Raw genomic sequence first — 15,911 nt, 5'->3', positions numbered from 1 at the left:
CCATTCTGCAATTGTCTAACTAATCATATAGTTAGTCCTCCCCATATTCGCCAAAGATTTTAGCACTTGAAGCTCCTTTCCTTTCCTACCTCTAAATCCCAACATCTAATTTTCCTGGCTTCTCACTTCCACTTCAGTCCTCTGTGGCTCTGGACTTTTTTTTTTTTTTTTTTTTTTTTTAAAGACAGTCATACTCTGTTGCCCAGCCTGGAGTGCAGTGGCACAATCTCGGCTCACTGCAACCTCCGCCTCCCAGGTTCAAGCGATTCTCCTGCCCCAGCTTCCCAAGTAGCTGGGATCACAAGCGTGCACCACCATGCCCGGCTAATTTTGTATTTTTAGTAGAGATGGGGTTTCACTATGTTGGCCAGGCTGGTCTTGAACTCCTGACTTTAGGTGATTTACCCGCCTCAGCCTCTCAAAGTGCTGGGATTACAGGCATGAGCCACCAGGCCCGGCCTGTCCTGGACTTTTATCATCTCCTAGTGCTACTTCACTATGAACCTGTTTGCTACTATAACCACCAAGCTCTCACAACATTGCCTGCACTGCACTGGCCTTCAATTATTAGAGACCTGCAGTTTCGTGGCTCCTCCGTCAGTCCCTAGCCAGTCTGCATCCCATGTTTGATGGCCTGGGCTGTCGTCTCATAGCACCCTCAATTTATTTTGGGCAATACAATCCCAAGCCCTGGACAAATGCTAGAATTCAACGTATCTGCTACTGCAGCCTGGTGGCTGAGTTGTAGAAAAAAGTGATCCATCAAGACATACATGAGGCATTTGAAACCAGGCCTTCCAACTTCAGCGTCCTCTTCCAAAGTTTCTTCGCTCTTCTTGGTCTCCTTCCTTGTCTCATAACTTCACCCATAAAATCGATGTCATCAAACGATCTTCCTGATTTTCTTCTCCCCTATATATCTGCACGCATGTTCTTCTTTCCTAACGTTTTAGTGGAATAACAGGTGACCCGCCTCTAGGCCAAATTTAATCAGTTTTCCTGAGTTCTGCATCGCCTGCCGAGCATCCCACCTCCCAGGCACCTCTCCACTGGCTGCTTTCTCCCAGCCTCTCCTATCTTTACAAGCTAAGGACCAACAAACCCCCTCTCTTGACCCCTCTCACTGCCAAGCTTCTCCGAGGAGTCGCCTGCATTCGTTGCGTCATCCTTTTCGGTGCCCTGCCAAGGATGTGGAATATGACAGGGCTCAGTCAGTGCTCAATAAATCTCGAGCCTCAAAAACACCCGGTAAAAATAAACCCGGCTCTCCGCTTCCCCCAGAGCCCAGCATCCCCCTCCACTTTCATTCACCCCTTTCCTACCCTCGGCTCCGCCCTTTGCCGCGCCTCCCATGATTCTCGCGAGACTTGGTGATTCCGTTCCGCACCGCCCCGGCTGAGCCGCGCACTTCTCGCGAGGCTGCAGGCAGTGCCGGGCCAGACATGGCGGAAGGTAGGGTTTTTTGTGGAGCCGCGCGGGAAGACGCGGAGCTGTGGGGGCGCTGCTGGCCGGGAGAAGCTGCCCTGGGAGGGGAAGGCCGGGCGTGGTTGCATGGGGGCTCCGCGGGTCTCGCGAGCCTTTCTGTGCAGCCTGTCCTGAGCTGCTCGGGCTGGGGTCCGGAGCGCGGTTCCTATGACAACGCCCCTCCCGCGATACCGACCCCGCGGGACTGCGGCCGGCTGCGGAGCGGGGCTGGCAGGTCTCGTGCCGGTGCAGCGTGCAGCCGCGGGGCCCGGAGGGCAGCAGGGGAGGCTCTTGATTGCCGGCGGTGCCGGGACGCCGGGGGAAGTAAGCCTTCTCCTTAGGAAATCGAAACTGCTGTCCTGGCACGTCCTGCATCCGGAAGGGGTCCATCCCTTGCTTGCGGAAGAGCGTGGGACTCCTCGGGCTGGGGTCAAGCAGGCGGGCGCACTGGCGGCTCCGGCTCCGCAGCAGCCCCTGCCTTCAGGCCAGGCGTACAGATGAAGACGGGAGGAAGGGGTTTGCGGGAAGGGAGTTGGCCAAGGTCACACTGCTCACAAGAGAGCTGCTCAAACCAGACCTCTGTGCCTTTGCCTCCCAGTCCAGTGCCTACCCTCTGATCTGGTGCACTTCTCATGACATTGCAGGTTAAGGCACTCTGGTCTCTCAGAGTCTGCCTCTCTTAATGTAGCAGTAATTAGAAGCCTTCATTGTCAAAGCCTTATTGTACACGTAGGGGGAAAGAAGGCCCAGAGATGGGGAGTTACCTGTCAGGAATCGTGCAGCGACGTTGTTGTATCTGGGCAGCGTGGTTCTCTTTACACCGTTATTGGAGAAGAATATTCCTTATTTGACCTTTGTTTATTGAGTGACTGCATTGTGCTTGGTCACGACTTGTCCTGTTGGTTTTGAGCTTTGAATGAACCTGTCTCTTGATGGATCTTAGATTTGGGCAGCACGTGACAGTTGGTCGGCTTTTTTCATTTGCATTAGACTTTAGATAACCTCGTGAAGGAGGCCTGGCGTGTATATTTGCCCGTTATTGATAAAGGAATTGAGGCAAAGTTACAGAGATAGCTGGCACTGGCACCCAGTTGGTTTTGGGGGGCGGGGTGTGTGTTTTGAGACAGGGTCTCGCTCTGTCCCACAGGCTGGAGTACAGTGGCCTGGTCACGGCTCACTGCAGCTTCAGCTTCCTGGGCTCAAGCGATCCTCTTACCTCAGCTTTCTGAGACCACGGGCGCTCGCCACCACACCCGGCTCATTAAAAAGTTGTGTCTGTGTGTGTGTAGACAAGGGCTTGGCCCGGTGTGGTGGCGCACACCAGTAATTTCAGCACTTTGGGAGGCCGAGGTGGGAGGATCGCTTGAGGCCAGGAGTTCAAGAGCAGCCTGGGCAACATGGCGAAACCCCGTATCTACAAAAAATACAAAAGTTAGCCAGGTGTGTTGGCACGTACCTGTAATTCCAGGTACTCGGGAGGATGAGGCACGAGAGTCGCTTGAACCCGGAAAACGGAGGTTGCAGTGAGCTGAGATCGTGCCACTGCACTCCAGCCTGGAGTGAATGGAATGGTGGCGGGTGCCTGTGGTCCCAGCAGTAATACTAGGGAGGTGGGAGGATCATTTGAATCCGGGAGGCAGAGGTTGCAGTGAACTCCACCAGCCTGGGCGACAGAGCAAGATCCTGTCTCACTATGTCGCCCAGACTGGTCTCCAGCTCTTGGGCTCAAGCAGTCCATCCGCTTTCGCCTCTCTAAGTGCTGCGGTTACAGGCATGAGCCATTGCGCTTAGCAGGCAGCCAGTTTTTGTCTTTGCTTTTTCTGCCATATTCCTGGAGGGGAAACTTGAGGTGAAAGCAGGGGAGTAAGAAAAGGAGCGAAAACCCAAGACATTCTCTGACGTTACTTTTTGGGTCAATCACAGAATGTTGTTGTACACAGCAAATAGCTGTTCCTCACAGGAGTGAGGTGGGTAGAAAGGTTCAGGAAGGTCTTCTGTGAGGTAATGGGTAGTCTGGCGCTTTTACACTAGGAAGGTAAGTTCAGTGTTTGGGGAATACAGTAGCAAGGTTGAGATTGTGGAGGGCGGCTGGTTTTTCATTCAGGAGCTTTACTGACCCCCTGCTGTGCTTTGCAGTCGGGTTCCAACCCCTGAGGAGCTCATGCAGGTTGAGTCAGCATGCTCATCATCCATACTCATCATCTGGCAAGTGCCTTGAGAAACATCCCGTCAGTGGGGTATCTCTCCTTAAACACACGAAGAAGACATCCTTTCAGGGTTAAATTAGCAGGGGGATAGCTAGGTAAGCAGTCATGAAGTTCTGACTTTGCAGTTTTTCTTCCTTCCTTCCTCCCTCCCTCCCTCACTCTGTTGCCCAGGCTGGAGTGCAATAGCGCGATCTTGGCCACCGCAGCCTCCACCTCCCGGGTTCAAGTGATTCTCCCGCCTCAGCCTTCCAAGTACCTGGGATTACGGGCACCCACCATCATGCCTGGCTAATTTTTGTAGAGATGGGGTTTCACTATCTTGGCCAGCCTGGTCTTGAACTCCCTACCTCAGCTGATCTGCCGGCCTCGGCCTCTCAGAGTGCTGGGATTGCAGATGTTAACCAGTTTTTCTTTTACCTTTTTTGTGTCCCAACTTTTTGTTGGGATTTAAGCTTTTTTTTTTTTTTTGAGACGGAGTCTTGCTCTGCCGCCCAGGCTGGAGTGCAGTGGCCGGATCTCGGCTCACTGCAAACTCCGCCTCCCGGGTTCACGCCATTCTCCTGCCTCAGCCTCCCGAGTAGCTGGGACTACAGGCGCCCGCCACCTCGCCCGGCTAGTTTTTTGTATATTTTAGTAGAGATGGGGTTTCACCATGTTAGCCAGGATGGTCTCGATCTCCTGACCTCGTGATCCGCCCGTCTCCGCCTCCCAAAGTGCTGGGATTACAGGCTTGAGCCACCGCGCCCAGCCGGGATTTAAGCTTTTTAGAAACAATGTTGCAAACTTCAACTAGGAGGCATTCTGGGCCATTTAGCTCATTAACCTGAAGCTATGCAAAGGAAGACAAGATTAGGTAGAAAATGTTTGTGGGATATTAATCCTGCTTGTGCTTTAATCGGATTCTCACAGCCTGCTATGCTTGTTTGGAGAGACGTATTTAAATATAAATAAATAGCAGATATCTGTGTCATATAACTTGAATGATCTGTAAACACACTATGGGAACTTCCCTGATAATGGTTGGTTGGCTGTGTGAGAATGTGGGAGATAGTGCCTAGGAATAGTAAACAGAATTCCTGAGAGACTGAGTGTACAGCTTCTTATGTGACTTGTTTAGAGGACAACCTTCTTTCCTTCCATCTATCCATGACTATGGATTTGACCATATATATTTAGCTAAAGTCTGTCGTAAAATTAGTTTTTATTCCCCATCTCTACATCTCTGTAGCTGTCCTGCTAATCTAAGCTTCGTTTGTGGTAGTTTTTTTTTTTTTCCCCGAAACAGGATCTCATTCCGTCACCCAGGCTGGAGTACAGTGGCGTGATCACAGCTCACTACAACCTCCACCTCCCAGACTCAAGTGATTCTCTCACCTCAGCCTCCCAAGTAGCTGGGAGTGCAGATGTGCGTGCCACCACATCCGGCTAATTTTTGTATTTCTTGTAGAGTTGGGGTTTCGCGATATTGTCCGGGCTAGTCTTGAACTCCTGGGCTCAAGCCATTCACCTGCTTGGGCCTCCCGAAGTGCTGGGATTACAGGTGTGAGCCACCACTCCCAGCCCTAAGCTTCCTTTGTAACCCAAGTGACCTACTTCAAAAGGTTCCAATTAAAAGGTTGCTTTTAACTTTTCTGCCTCGATTTTGCTTTCTCACACTCTAATTTCATACAGTTTCTAGTGTTTCATTTAAGACATCAATCAGATCATGTCTCCCCCACTCTTCTTAATACTGCTGCCCCTCATTGCCCAGCTCTCACAGTTCTCCGTAATCTTAAAATATATTCCAATTCTCCCAATGACCTTTAAGTACTAACAGGGTGTGGGCCCCACCTAACACTTCGAGCTTGTTTCCTGCTTTCATTCGCTGTGCCCCACCACACTGACTTTGTTGCTGTTCTTTGTGCGTGCCCAACATGCTGCTACCTCTGCGTCTTTGTCCTTGCAGTTCCCTTGGCCTGGAACAGTCCTCCACTGCTTCTCCACAGAGCTGACCCACTTTATTCACTCGGTGCCTGTTCAGTTGTCATCTCATTAGAGGGCGTCCCTCACTGGAATAAAAACCCCATGAGGGCAGGAACTTGTTCTGTTTTGCTCACTCCTGTGTCTCCCAGCTTAGAATCATGGCTGTGGTTGAAGGAAGGTATGAATTTCTCGAGCATCACCTGCTAGCCATCAAGAAAAGTTACCTGGATACATCCTTAGCTTCTTGCCAAGCAAACTGGCTGGTCCAGCTTTTATTATGCTCTGGATAACAAGTCTGCTAAGAGCTACCTAACCTACTTTTCATCCTGCCCATTTTTGTTTTAGCAACTAAAATATAATATTTAAGGCCGGTCACGGTGGCTCACATCTGTAATCTCAGCACTTTGGGAGGCCGAGGTGGGCGGATCACTTGAGATCAGGAGTTCCAGACCAGCCTGACCAACATGGTGAAACCCCATCTCTACTAAACATACAAAAATTAGCCAGGTGTGGTGGCGGGCGCCTGTAATCCCAGCTGCTCAGGAGGCTGAGGCAGGAGAGTCACTTGAACCTGGGAGGTGGAGGTTGCAGTGAGCCAAGATTGTGCCACTGCACTCCAGCCTGAGCAACAGAGACTGTCTCAAAAAATAATAATAATAAAATAAAATGGGCCGGGCGCGGTGGCTCAAGCCTGTAATCCCAGCACTTTGGGAGGCCGAGACGGGCGGATCACGAGGTCAGGAGATTGAGAACATCCTGGCTAACACGGTGAAACCCCGTCTCTACTAAAAAATACAAAAAACTAGCCGGGCGAGGTGGCGGGCGCCTGTAGTCCCAGCTACTCGGGAGGCTGAGGCAGGAGAATGGCGGGAACCCGGGAGGCGGAGTTTGCAGTGAGCTGAGATCCGGCCACTGCACTCCAGCCTGGGCAACAGAGCGAGACTCCGTCTCAAAAAAAAAAATTAAAAAAAATAAAATAAAATAAAATGTAGTGTGTAAGAGCTCTGACTCTGCAGCTGGACATGGATTTAAATCCTAGTTTAAGCTATGATCATAAGCAAGTCAATTAATTGCTGTCAGTCTCAGTGTCCTCAGCTTTAAAAGGGGGATCATCTGTAGCTCACAAGTAGCTGTCGGGATCCTAGGATATTTCTCAGGCACAGGAAGAGCCTTTTTCCACAGCGCCTGATGCTTTTCCCACAGCGCCTGATGCTTTCACCCTGGCGTGCAGTCCTTCTCTCGAGTCTCCTCTAAAATCACTCTCCACTTCTTTTCCTCAGTAAAAGTAAAAATTGAAAAAAAAAGTAAGGTTTTTTTTTTTTTTTGTAAATAGTATATTGAACAGAAAATTTATCATAAACTTTTATTAACTTGATGGAATTTGATCAGAAAAATACTTTTGACAACAACCCAAGTAACATGGGGAAAACATTCCATGTCCTGGATATTCATGGACCAACACATTAGTCACTAGCCACATGTGGCTACTTAAATTTGATTAAATTTAAATAAAATTTAAAATTAACTTTTCAGTTGTGCTAGTCCTATTCCAAGTACTCAGTTGCCATGTGGCTAGTAGCTCCCCCAATGGACAACACAGATTAATAGAACACTGGCATTGCCAGAAGTGCTTTGGGTAGTACCGTTCCAGAAAATGCCTCGTTAGTGTAGGTTGGTAGAAATAAGGAAAGAAGGAACTTTGCTGTTTCTACTTTTGAAATTTATCTGTTTATTGTTTTACTTATTGAACAAATGTCCCAGGTCATTGAAAATTATGTGTAGTCTAGAGACCTCTCGCGGACTGTTCCTTTTATACCATTGTTTTCTTTTCTCTCCCTTTCCTTACTTTCACTGCTGTCACCAGCTGTAGCTGTTAGCTTTCTCCTTGTGGATTATTTTTACTGAGAAATAAAATTTATCCATTAGTGGACATTTCAGAGTAAAGCTACTGACTTGTGCTGAGATACACAGGATTCTGTCACTGGCACGGTGATTTGCTGTGGGCAATTTGAGATATTATCATGATTTACAGCCTTGCTGAACAAAATGAGAAATTGCTGTGTCCCCAGAATCTCCTGTTGAACCTGTGGTATTTATTGAACTCCATTTGGTAAGGTATTGTCAGGAGGAAGAGGAGATAACCATGGAATGGGTATAGAGGGAGAAGTAATTGGTAGTTAAACAAGAATAGCCAGAACTAAAGCTTATTCACAGGGAGTTCTGAAGTCTAGGAGGGATGATAAAAGAAATTGTGTATGAAAAACTATATTGTAAGGTGAAAGGTAAAACATGCTTAGGAGTTACTTTGAAAACTCAGAATAGGGAGAGATTTTTTTTTTTTTTTTTTTTTTTTTTTTTGAGACGGAGTCTTGCTCTGTTACCCAGGCTGGAGTGCAGTGGCCGGATCTCAGCTCACTGCAAGCTCCTCCTCCCGGGTTCACGCCATTCTCCTGCCTCAGCCTCCCGAGTAGCTGGGACTACAGGCACCCGCCACTTCGCCCGGCTAGTTTTTTGTATTTTTTAGTAGAGACGGGGTTTCACCGTATTAGCCAGGATGGTCTCGATCTCCTGACCTCATGATCCGCCCGTCTCGGCCTCCCAAAGTGCTGGGATTACAGGCTTGAGCCACCGCGCCCGGCCAGGGAGAGATTTTTTAAGGAAGTAATGGGGAATGTATTTTGGATGTTCAGGGAAAGTCTTGTTGCAGAAGACATTACTTGAGCTGAGCTTTGAAAAATGGCCCTCCTTTGGACATGGGGACATGAGATTGAGGAGAGGTCAGTGTTCTAGGTGGAAGGATTAGTGGGATGTGAGGTTGGAAGAGTATGTTAAGGGCCAGGTTATTAAGGGCATTTGTTCAGCATTTGGATTTTATTCTGAGAGTCATGGAGCAATACTACTGAAAGGAATCAGCCACGGTAGCGACATAACTGGAATTGTCTGGGACATGACACAATGACTGCAGTGTAGAGAATGGATTGAGAAGAAAGGAAGTCAGAGAGCAAGCTGTAGCAGTGAGCCATTTGGTAGGGGCCGTGGGGCTGGAGAGGACTGATGGGAAAAAGACCGCAGAACATATGAAAGACAGGACTTTTGAAATCTGGTTGAATGTTGAGAGAGAATCAAAGATGACTCAAGAGTTCTAGGTCTGGATGACTCAGACAAATGGCTGAGCTGCTAAGAGGTAGAGAAGGAATAGATTTGAGAACAAATATTTTGACCTCACTTTTGGACATATTTGCTTTGCCCAGTATACTTCTATGTGGTGGTGTCTAAGTTGGAAGTGTTTCCAGTCAGGAGTTTGAGGTGGAAATAGCTAGTTACCTAATATTTGTTGTGCATCTCTTATGAAACCAGCCCAGTCGTCACTGCTGTACAAGGTGAGCTTTTGAAAGATGTGTAAGTCATGCCACTGATTGTAACATGAGGCAGATGAACCTCACAGAGCTCAATTGCATTCAGGAAAAACGTATTTTACGGTAGGTGCAAGCTACTATGCCAGAGATGACAAAATGAGCAAGACACAACTTAACCGTAATGGAACTTGCAGAACAGAGAGGGGAAGGCCAAGTATTTCAAAGTAGTGCATGTTTTGTTTTCTAGTTATACTGGGTTTTCTCTTCTACATTCATGATTAATGGCACTACTGTTCAGCCAGACTCTCAAGTCACTAACCAAAAAGTTATCCCCGACTCCCCCCTAAGTCTGCATCAGTCCCCAAATCCCCTGGATGCTGTACACCTCTCACATCTGTGCTTTCCTCTCTCCTTCATTCCATTAGTACCTAGTTCTCAACCTGGAGAACCCTGCACGGTACAGTCACCTGGGACCTTTGAAACATCCAGATTTGTGGGCCGGGCATGGTGGAAGCTCACGCCTGTCATCCCAGCACTTTGGGAGGCCGAGGCGGGCAGGTCTCAAGGTCAGGAGTTTGAGACCAGCCTGAGCAACATGGTGAAACCCCGTCTCTACTAAAAGTACAAAAATTAGCCAGGCTTGGTGGTACACGCCTGTAATCCCAGCTACTCAGGAGGCTGAGGCAGGAGAATTGCTTGAACCCGGGAGGCGGAGGTTGCAGCGAACTGAGATCATGCCACTGCAGTCCAGCGTGGGCAACAAGAGTGAGACTCCGTCTCAAAAGAAAAAAAAAAAGAAAAGTGGTGATAATTCATCACCAGTGAAGAGCTTTTCTAATCTGATGCCAACAAGGAAGATAGTATTTTCTGGGAAGCTGACACTTTAATGAAATATTTTATGTGGAAGATCCTAATATAAGCCTGAAACAAAAAATTATTCTTGTAGTTCTCCAAATAGAATGTTATCACAGCCTTTACAATCATTTCTCTTTTATCTGATGGACATAGTTAAAGCAGAATAGGAATAAAGTCATTTAGTCATTAAAGAATTACATGAAGAGGCCGGGCATGGTGGCTTATGCCTATAATCCCAGCATTTTGGGAGATCGAGGCCAGGGTATCACCTGAGGTCAGGAGTTCAGGACCAGCCTGGCCAACATGATGAAACCCTGTCTCTACTAAAAGTACAAAAAAATTAGCTGGGCATGGGGGCAGGCGCCTGTAATCCCAGCTACTTCAGAAGGCTGAGACAGGAGGATCGCTTGAATCCGGGAGGCAGAGGTTGCAGTGAGCCAAGATCACACCGCACCGTTGCATTCTAGTCTGGGCGACAAGCGAAACTCTGTCTCAAAAAAAAAAAAAAAAAAAAAATTACATGAAGAACACTAATTCACTGCTAAAGTTTTGGCTAGAATAGAAGAACTATAGGAATGTAGAGAAAGGAAATGCCAGGGTGGTGGTAATCGAAAAACACCGAATACAGTGTGGGTTAGAACTGGAGTGGCCAGAGGGCAGTAGAGTGCATTTACGGTAGGAAATGGAAGGAGCTCATTTAATTCCTGCATTAATTAATGACTGATCTTGATGTTCTGATATTGGAGCTGAAATCTGGCATCATGGTATTAATGGGATGGGCTCTGGCCTGAGATCCCGAATCTCGAGTCTGTCTTTTGCTAATTGTGTGATTTTAGGCAACCCACTTAACCCAAGTGAATTTCACTGTTAGTATATTACTTTTTCAATATAGTTAGAATCTGAGATGATGAATATGAAGAACTTAACTGCCATAGGAGACAAAAAGTACTAATTCCCTCTTTCTCTTTATTGCAAAATATTACAGGAAAGCGTCCATTTCCTTTTACCCCATCAAATGATGTTGACACTAATCTAGCAAAAAGTTACCAGGGCATTAAAATCTTCCACTATACAGAATTTTTTGTTTGTAAGTATAGCTATTTTAGTTTCCTGTGGCTGCTGTAACAGATTTCCACAAGCTAGATGGCTTAAAACAACAGAAATGTGTTCTTACGATTCTGGAGGACTGAAGTCTGATTGAAATCAGCATCACTGGTCTCAAATCAAGGTCTCAGTAGTGCCCCATTCCCTCTGGAGGCTCTAGGAGAAATTCTTTTTCCTGATTCTTCCACCTGCAAGAGGCTGCTGATGTTCCTTGGCTATTGGCTGCGTCGTTCCAGTCTTCAAGGGCAGCATCTTCAAATTTCTCTCTGTTCTGTGTTCACGTGACCTTCTACTCTGAGTGGGTCAAATCTCCCTCTGCTTTTTTTTTTTTCCATGGAGTCTCACTCTGTGGTCCAGGCTGGAGTGCAGTGGCATGATCTCGGCTCATTGCAACCTCCGCCTCCCGGGTTCAAGTGATTCTGCCTCAGCCTCCCGAGTAGCTGGGACTACAGGCGCCCACCACCACACCTGGCTAATTTTTGTATTTTTAGCATAGATGGGGTTTCGCTATGTTAGCCAGGATGGTCTTGATCTTCTGATCTCGTGATCCGTCTGCCTCAGCCTCCCAAAGTGCTGGGATTACAGGTGTGAGCCACCATGCCCGGCCTAGAAGGGCTACAGTTTTAACCCTTCCATTTAGATATGTGTGATTTTGAGTTAGTTTTTATATGTAGCGGTATCTAGGAATAGGGCTTTGCGTTTTCCATATAGATCTCCAATTGTTCTGGTCCCATTGTTCTTTCCTCATTGAAATGCCTTGACACCACTGTCAGAGCATTTGTATATGTCAGAGTCTGTTCCTGGATTCCGTCCTACTGCATTGCTCTGGATATCTGTCTTGATGCCAGTATGATGCCGTCCTATTTACTGTAGCTTTATACGCAGCCTTGAGTCAGGTAAATGCTAAACCTTTTTCTTTCCCCCCACGCAGAATTTTTTTGGCTATTCTAGGAACTTCGCATTTCCACCCAAATTTTAGAATCAGCTGCCTGTGCTTGTGCATGCCTGTAATCCCAACAGTTTAAAAGACCGAAGTGGGAGGATCCCTTGAGGCCAGGCGTTCGAGGCCAGCTTGGGCGCCATCCTGAGACCCTGTCTCTGCAAAACAATTGGCCACGTGTGGTGGTGCTTACCCGTAGTTCTCGCTGTTTGGAAGGCTGAGGCAGGAGAATCACTTGAGCCCAGGAGTTCGAGGCTGCAGTGAGTTGTGATCAGGCCACTGCACCCCAGCCTGGGTGACAGAGGGAGACCCTGTTTCTAAGAAAAAAAAATGTAGAATCATTCTTTCAAATTCTACGAAAATAGTTCGCTGGGATTTTTATTGGGAAGTTATTGAATCTATAGACCAATTTGGAGAGACCTGACATCTTAACAGTACTGAGCTATTGAGCCTTCCAGTCCATGAGCGTAGTATATCACTCTGTTTATTTAGGTTGCCTTTCATTTCTGTCAGCAGTGTTTTATAGTTTTCAGTGTGCATGCATTGCACATTGTGTTAAATTTATCTCTAAATAGTTCGTATGTTTGGTGTGCTATATAAACGCATTACCATAGCCTGTACGTTGATAACTTAGGGCTTTGATAACATGAAATGAAGTAGGAAGAAGACTTTGATTTAAGGAAGATACGAAGTTTGATTTTGAACTTGTTGAGTTTATAGTACCAGTCAATCATTCTTTCAGCAGGAGCTGTTGAAGGAAAGAGAGATTTGGGTCCATTTTTATAGCAGTGACAGTAAAGTTATGGGAGTGCATGAGACCACATTCAAAGAAGAAGCTTTAGGAAAAGTTCTGTGGTAGGTCTGAACCTTGCAGCACTGTGCCTTTTTAGAAAGTGGATAGTCAGAATAGATGAAGGGTCTGTAACAAGGTTAGGAAGAAAGCTAGAGTACAGAGTTAGGAAGCCAAAACAAGAGTTTCAAGAATGGGGTGATTGACAGGCTACAGAGAGGTTGAGGAGCTTGAAGAATAAGGAAAAGGTCATCGAAGTGGGTGATTTGATCATTGTGACTTTAGCAGAGGGATGTGAGTAGGAGCCAAGTTTCAGAAGGTTCGGGAGGCGAGAGAGGAAGTAGTGACTAAAGAGGACTCTTCAGAAATTGGTGGAGAAGGCAAAAAGTGTGATAGACTGGGCAGTCAAGAGCATAACCGTGTGGAAGAGGTATTTGTCTAGGGGTAGGAGGCGTTACTGTGAGCCTGTTTCTGAGGGTGAGGAGGTAAGCTCGGAGAGAGGCATATCTTAAAGATGCAGTGGCTGCTGTTGTGGCTTAGGGTGTGGTAAGAAGTGAGAGGTTACAGAATTCTAGGCGTTCCAGATAGATAAACTGCTTTCTTCCCTTTCATTTGGCTCTGGGTGTCATTATCCTAATTCTTGAAAATCACCAGCAGGGGAGCAGGGCTTGTATGGCCTCTCAGCCAAATCTGACCTGAAACCTGTTGACTTGTTTTTGTGCAGTCCTTAAGCTAAGAATTTGTTTATATGTTATAGATGTAACATATAAAAATAGCTTATACATATTAACTATATTTTAAATATTTTAAACTGATTGAAGAAAAATCAAAACAATGTATCATGATGTGAAAATTACATGAAATTCCATTTTTGGTGTTCATAAATAAAGTATTTTTAGGGAAACAGCCACACTCATTCATTTGTACTTTTGTTTTACAACTGGCAGAGTTGAGTAGGGCCACGGAGACTGTGTGGCTCCCAGAGCTAAAATATTTGCTATCTAGCCCTTTACAGAAAGCTTGCCAACTCCTGAACTAGAAGGAGGAGTGTTCTAAAAGTCAGTCTTGGTTTCTCTCCTGACTGTGCCATGTAACTTCTGAAGAGGTAATTTGCTGATTAACTACTTTTTTGCAATAGACATTACACTCTTTATTTTAGGCTATTCATAATGAATGCAGTTTTTTTTTTTTTTTTTTTTTTTTTTGTCTTAAGCATGTTTTGTTAACTCAACAGTGATGAACTATCAGAAAGGATACTTACTGAAAGACTGACCGTAGACTGCACTCATGGAGAACAGCTAGATATTATTTGGAAAGAAACATGAGAAAATTGGAAGTTCCTGGCATTCTTCACTGATACGTAGTGTAGCTTTTTTCGTGAAACTCTGGGTTTTATCTGTTATTTAAATTTCTAGGTTTGCTGTCCTCTCCTCTCTCCTCTCCTTTTTTGAGGCAGGCTGTCTCTGTCTCAAAGGCTGGAATGCAGTGGCATCATCTCTGGAACTACAGGCATGCGCCACCATGCCCAGCTAATTCAATTTCTAGGCTTGCTTTTCAAATGAAAGTTCGAAGGGGACAAAGAAAAAACCACGGCTGAAAACTGGGCACTGGATGAAGAATAAGTAGGCGGAGAAGCAGCAGCAGTGGTAAACCTGACTAAACCAGACGCTGTTCCGAGTGATTTAACCTATCCTAATGACTTTCCACGTCATTCTCTAAGACAGTGGTCCCCAATCTTTTTGGCACCAGGGACTGGTTTCGTGGAAGACAGTTTTTCCATAGATGGAGTAGGGAAGGGAGTAGTTTCAGGATGAACCTGCTCCACCTCAGATCATCAGGCAGTAGAGTCTCGTAAGGAGCGTGCAGCCTAGATCCCTGGCGTGCGCAGTTCACAGTAGGGTTCGCGCTCCTGTGAGAATCTAATGCTGCTGCTCATCTGACAGGAGGCCGAGCTCAGGTGGGCGAGGTGGTTCGCCCGCAGCTCACCTCCTGCTGGGTGTGGCCCAGTTCCTAACAGGCCACAAACTAGTACCCGTCCACAGCCTGGAGGCTGGGGACCCCTGCTCTAAGATAATATCATTAGTCTCATTTTCCACGTGAGAAGACTGAAGCACAGAGAGGAGTAAGTAACTTGCCCAAGGTCACACAGCTAGTAAATAGGTAAGCTGGGGTCAAACCCAGTCAGTGAGGCTCTGAAATGCATGCTCTGGGCTATCAGTGTGCGGGGAGAATCTTGCAACACAGGACTGACTACCCTGGGTTGCTTTCTAAGAATTGTAATAATAGCTAATATCTTTTGACCACCTACTGCAGGGCAGGTTGTATTCTAAGGTTATTACATGTATTAGCACTTTCAGTGTTTACAGCATCCTTACAGATGAAGAGAATGAGTCACCTGCCTAAGGTGTGTCCAAACTAGGTTTGATCCCTGTCAGTCTAGCTCTAGAACCTGTGCCCTGTAAATTCTCTCTCCATTATTGCTCAGAATGATAATTTTGTACTTTTTCTTGCAAGAACTGTATAGCTTGGTGACACTTCAAGGACACATTTGCGTTGCTGTTTGTAAGCAGACAGTATTCCCCACAGGCCGGTAATGTCTCAGCCATAAGCACTCCTCCGTTATGCTATGAAATGGTGTGGCAATTGAGGTAGCACTGGTAAGTGCTCATAAGCTTCCTGAGTACTTTTGTGATCCTTTGGGTTTCCCCGACAAAAGCTGCCGGGTGGGGGAGCATCTGTAATTTTGTGACTAAGAGTCCCAAATCATTCCAAAGCCCTGCTTTTATCTTGCCTCTTCTCTGCTCGTTCCCTTGGTAGTTTATATCTTGTGTCATTGTCCAGGCAGCTGCTGCGTATTTGAATGAGGGATTCTGTAGAGAGACTGGGGCTGTTGCTGTAGAGCTTAGAATTTGTGTGTATAACTGATGTTTAAGGAAATGTGTATGGTTTCCCAGAGAGCAGAGGGGGAAGATGGCTGGAAACAGCTTTCGGGATCTCCTCCACTTGAAGGCTTAGATAGAGGAATCAGCAACTTTCCAGTCCTTTTTTTTTTTTTTTTTTCTGAGACGGAGTCTCGCTCTGTCGCCCAGGCTGGAGTGCAGTGGCCGAATCTCAGCTCACTGCAAGCTCCGCCTCCTGGGTTCGGGCCATTCTCCTGTCTCAGCCTCCTGAGTAGCTGGGACTACAGGCGCCGCCACCTCGCCCGGCTAGTTTTTTGTATTTTTTAGTAGAGA

General features: G+C 46.7%; 1 protein-coding gene and 1 long non-coding RNA gene across 19 annotated transcripts in view; one reads left to right on the top strand and one right to left on the bottom strand.

Moving 5' to 3' along the window:
- Nucleotides 1-1,404: 1,404 nt before the first annotated feature.
- ANKFY1 (ankyrin repeat and FYVE domain containing 1) overlaps nucleotides 1,405-15,911 on the top strand; it is a 103,932-nt gene continuing 89,425 nt past the window's right edge. For 17 of the 18 annotated variants that reach the window (XR_013405927.1, XR_013405925.1, XR_013405926.1 and 14 more), the window contains exon 1: nucleotides 1,405-1,452. Coding sequence is in view for 14 of the 18 variants with exons in the window: in XM_077969874.1 (XP_077826000.1) it covers nucleotides 1,443-1,452 (10 nt within the window). In the remaining 4 variants the exon portion in view is untranslated. Of the gene's footprint in view, nucleotides 1,453-9,668; nucleotides 10,126-15,911 lie in introns of those variants that run through there. The other variant, XM_077969870.1, reaches the window with a different exon arrangement.
- Nucleotides 2,581-9,790, bottom strand: LOC144335274 (uncharacterized). The gene is made up of 2 exons (XR_013406004.1): nucleotides 9,595-9,790; nucleotides 2,581-3,955 (listed from the first exon to the last, which is right to left on the bottom strand). It is a non-coding gene; the product is annotated as an uncharacterized LOC144335274 (long non-coding RNA).

Source organism: Macaca mulatta, chromosome 16, assembly GCF_049350105.2.
Source record: "Macaca mulatta isolate MMU2019108-1 chromosome 16, T2T-MMU8v2.0, whole genome shotgun sequence".
Lineage (NCBI taxonomy): Eukaryota > Metazoa > Chordata > Mammalia > Primates > Cercopithecidae > Macaca > Macaca mulatta.
The sequence above is the reverse complement of the archived record's forward strand: the minus strand, read 5'-3'. Positions and strand labels throughout refer to the sequence as shown.